Here is a 3,349-nt window from a genome sequence, read left to right as displayed (position 1 = left end):
GGTGATTTCCACCCCCACCTTAGTTACCCTGCCCCTCTGCAGCTGACTAAGCCATCAAGATCCAGCCAGGGCATCCCTACTTCTGGCCTGAGAGCCAGTTCCCCGTCTTGAAAAACCTGTCTGGGGGGCCTGCCCTGAGGCTGTAGGGCCCGAAGGGCAGGTTGGACAGGATTCCCCTCCAGCCACTCCCACCCCAAGACAAAATCAGCCACCCCAGGGGCCTGGCCTCACTTGCCTCCGGAGGCCACAGCCTGCCAGCACCAGCTATGGCATCCCTGCTGTCCATCCGGACCTTGCCCTTGATCCTGATTCTGCTGACTGTCCTGGCCCCGGGGGCTTCAGGTCTCTGCCATCCCTGCTGGGGTGGGGCTAGGGACTCTGAGGCCCAGGGAGGAGGCACTCTGCCCTCCAAGGCCCTCAAAGAGGAGCTGGTCTGGCCAGTTGGGGTTGGGGGGCTGGTGATGGCAGTGACCACGCATCAGTCACTGAGCCCAGAGCACACTCCTGGTCCTCTTCCAAACCCGGGAGGCAGAGAGGTGTGGGGAAGGGCCCCCCGCTAGGAACTGGGGTAAGGGTGGTCGCTGCCCCCTGCTTGCGCCCAGAGTCGGGCCGCTTGGTGGACAGCCCAGCTTCTGCAGCCCAAGCCTGCCACCTGGTGGTCAGACCAGCAACGGCCTGTGTCCTGCCAACCCGAGGTAGAGCGGACGGGGAGGGGGCTTCATCCTTAGAAATGGCCCCCAGGGGTCAGGGCCAGATCTGATGGTAGGGAAGGGGATTGGTTGCCCCCACCCGGAACTCCCTCTTGGCCCCCCAGCAGACTTCAACATCTCGAGTGTGTCTGGTCTGCTGTCTCCGGCGTTAACAGAGAGCCTGCTTGTTGCCTTGCCCCCCTGTCACCTCACAGGGGGCAATGCCACACTGAGGGTCCGGAGAGCCAATGACAGCCAAGGTTTGCTACTCCCTCCCAAGATGGCCCCCTGGTCCCCAGAGACCCCTACCCAGGACACCACCCGCACCCCGTCCCCTGCTCCTGCCTTCCTATTGACCCTTCTCCTGGGCCACCCGTATTCTGCTGCCCTTTCTCCTTGGGGCCTCCAGAAACACACCCCTGACTTCACCCCCGATTTCCTGCCCAGTGGTGAAATCTAGCTTCGTGGTGCCTCCGTGCCGTGGGCGCAGGGAGCTGGTGAGTGTGGTGGACAGTGGGGCCGGCTTCACGGTCACCCGGCTCAGTGCATACCAGGTGACAGACCTCGTGCCAGGAACCAAATACTAGTAGGTACCGGATCCAGGCCACCTGTTGGAGGGGGTGCAGGGAGAGAAGATGGGTCCTGACATTTGCTGGTGGGGAGGGATCTGGTCAGCTTGGGGTAAGAAAGTGAGGATACAGCCGAAGGGGTCAAGAACGGGCCTCTCCTGGAGGAGGGCACGGCTGAGAAGGGGGAGGCCTGGGCTCCCTCCCTCTTTTCCCAAGTCCCAGATAATCACTGAGGAGTCTCTCCTCTCTCTCCCAAACCCCACCACAAAAGCATTTCCTACCTAGTGACGAAGGGGACATCCACTGAGTCCAGTAGAGAGACCCCAATGTCCACACTTCCTCGTAAGTAAATCAATGCCTCCCAGATCTTCCCTGGCCTTTCCACCCCATCCCTCCCAGCTACCCCTCCCTGGGCTCCCTTAGCTTCTTTGCGTACCTGTATCCTAGCCCTGAGCCCTTGGCCTTTTAACTGCCTGTTGACTCATCTCATAAACTAAAGCTTCCATGTGGGTAGGGATTGTGTTCAATTAATTTCTGTGTCCTCAGTGACCAACACAGGAGATGCTTCATAAATGTTTACGCGATGGATGTGTGGATCAGTTGATTGGTTGGATGAATAAATGGATGAAGGACAGCTGGATGAGCCAGAGAGCCTCGGGTCAGGACAGGGGCTCCTCCTGCCCACCAAGGCCTCCCCCCTCTCTCTTCCGACAGGAAGGAAGGTGGAATCCATTGGGCTGGGAATGGCCCGGACGGGGGGCATGGTGGTCATCACAGTGCTCCTCTCTGTTGCCATGTTCCTGCTGGTTCTGGGCTTCATCATCACACTGGCCCTGGGCACCCGGAAGTGAGGAGGCCAGTGCCAGGCAGCAGGCCTCCAGGAGGTCCAGGATGCTGTCCATTTCCCCAGGCCACGGCTTTGCCCTGTGTGCCTGCCTCCTCTCCTGAAAAGACTGCCTGCTCCCAGGCCTCAACCATGGCTTCCTCGGGGCCTTCACCTCTCCTCGCTGCCCCCTCTCACCAGAGCCCTCTCCTCCCTCTGCCCTCCCCTAGGTCCCCAGTGCCTCACCTCCCAACACTCCCTATAATCCCCTCAGCCCACTCCTGTCAGAATCGACGCTCCGCCCACTTCACCTCTTTAATCACCACCCCCCCCAACAATTCACTCTTCCCTCAGGGACAGAAATCCCCTCAATAAAGTCTGATGCCCCATCTGCCCTGTTTCCCTTCTATGGGCTCCACCTGGGCGGGAACAGACTCCGCGTCAGGCAGCAGGCGCTCCAGTCCCCTCCCTGCCCCACAACCCAGAGCTGCTTCTCTCAGGAGGCAGGAAGGGGCTGGATGAGATCAGAAGTCAGGAGTCAAGAGTTCTCAGACCACCTGGCCTATGGGTTTTGCACCCCTCCGCAGCAGGCCACCCAGCCAGGGTGTGGTGCGCTATGTGGGCAGGGCTGGAGGCCGGAGGGTCTTGGGGTGTTGGCAGAGCAAAGGGAAATGCTGGGGAAAGGAGTACAGCTCTGGCTGGGGACAAAGAGGACCACCAGGGTGAGACCCTGGACAGCAGGCTGGGGGGTAGGAGAAGTGGAGAATAGGCTAAGGGGGCCTAGGAGGAGGGAGCAGAAGTGGCAGAACACTAGGTGGAGGAGGACAAGAGTGGCAGAGTCTGGTAACTGAGGGAAAAGAGCAGGAGTGGTCCGCTTTCCGGTACACGTCCCTTATAAGGATCAGTGACCTTTGCATTAATCTTAGGGGAAATACCAGGATCTTTAAGGCGACCTTCAAGACTAGCCCTGGTCTTTCTCCTAACAGCCCCTCTGTTCTCACTGTGTTCCCTCCAATATCCTGTGTTCCCTCTTGCCTCGGGGCCTTTGCACAGACTATTCCATATGCCTGGCTTGCTCTTTTGACTGCCCCCATCCCCACCCCACTCCTATTTGCACAGGTAACCCACCTTCTCCAGGGAAGCCTCTGACCGCCATCCCCTCACTAGGTTCCCCTATCCTGTCTTTCATAGCATTACTATGGTTTATAATTATATGTGTATATGATTACTCAGTTGTCTCCCCCAGTAGACTGTATGTTCCCCAAGAG

General features: G+C 59.0%; 1 protein-coding gene across 1 annotated transcript; it reads left to right on the top strand.

Moving 5' to 3' along the window:
• Positions 1-266: 266 nt before the first annotated feature.
• UPK2 (uroplakin 2) lies at positions 267-2,109 on the top strand. Its single transcript, XM_045892886.1, has 5 exons — positions 267-342; positions 818-949; positions 1,137-1,275; positions 1,530-1,600; positions 1,973-2,109. The coding sequence occupies exons 1-5, from the start codon at positions 267-269 to the stop codon at positions 2,107-2,109; spliced, it is 555 nt and encodes a 184-aa protein (XP_045748842.1).
• The last annotated feature ends 1,240 nt before the right edge of the window (positions 2,110-3,349 follow it).

Source organism: Mirounga angustirostris, unplaced genomic scaffold (assembly GCF_029215605.1).
Source record: "Mirounga angustirostris isolate CCGP_5_RB_7025 unplaced genomic scaffold, mMirAng1.0.hap1 SCAF_13, whole genome shotgun sequence".
Classification (NCBI taxonomy): Eukaryota; Metazoa; Chordata; class Mammalia; order Carnivora; family Phocidae; genus Mirounga; species Mirounga angustirostris.
The sequence above is the reverse complement of the archived record's forward strand: the minus strand, read 5'-3'. Positions and strand labels throughout refer to the sequence as shown.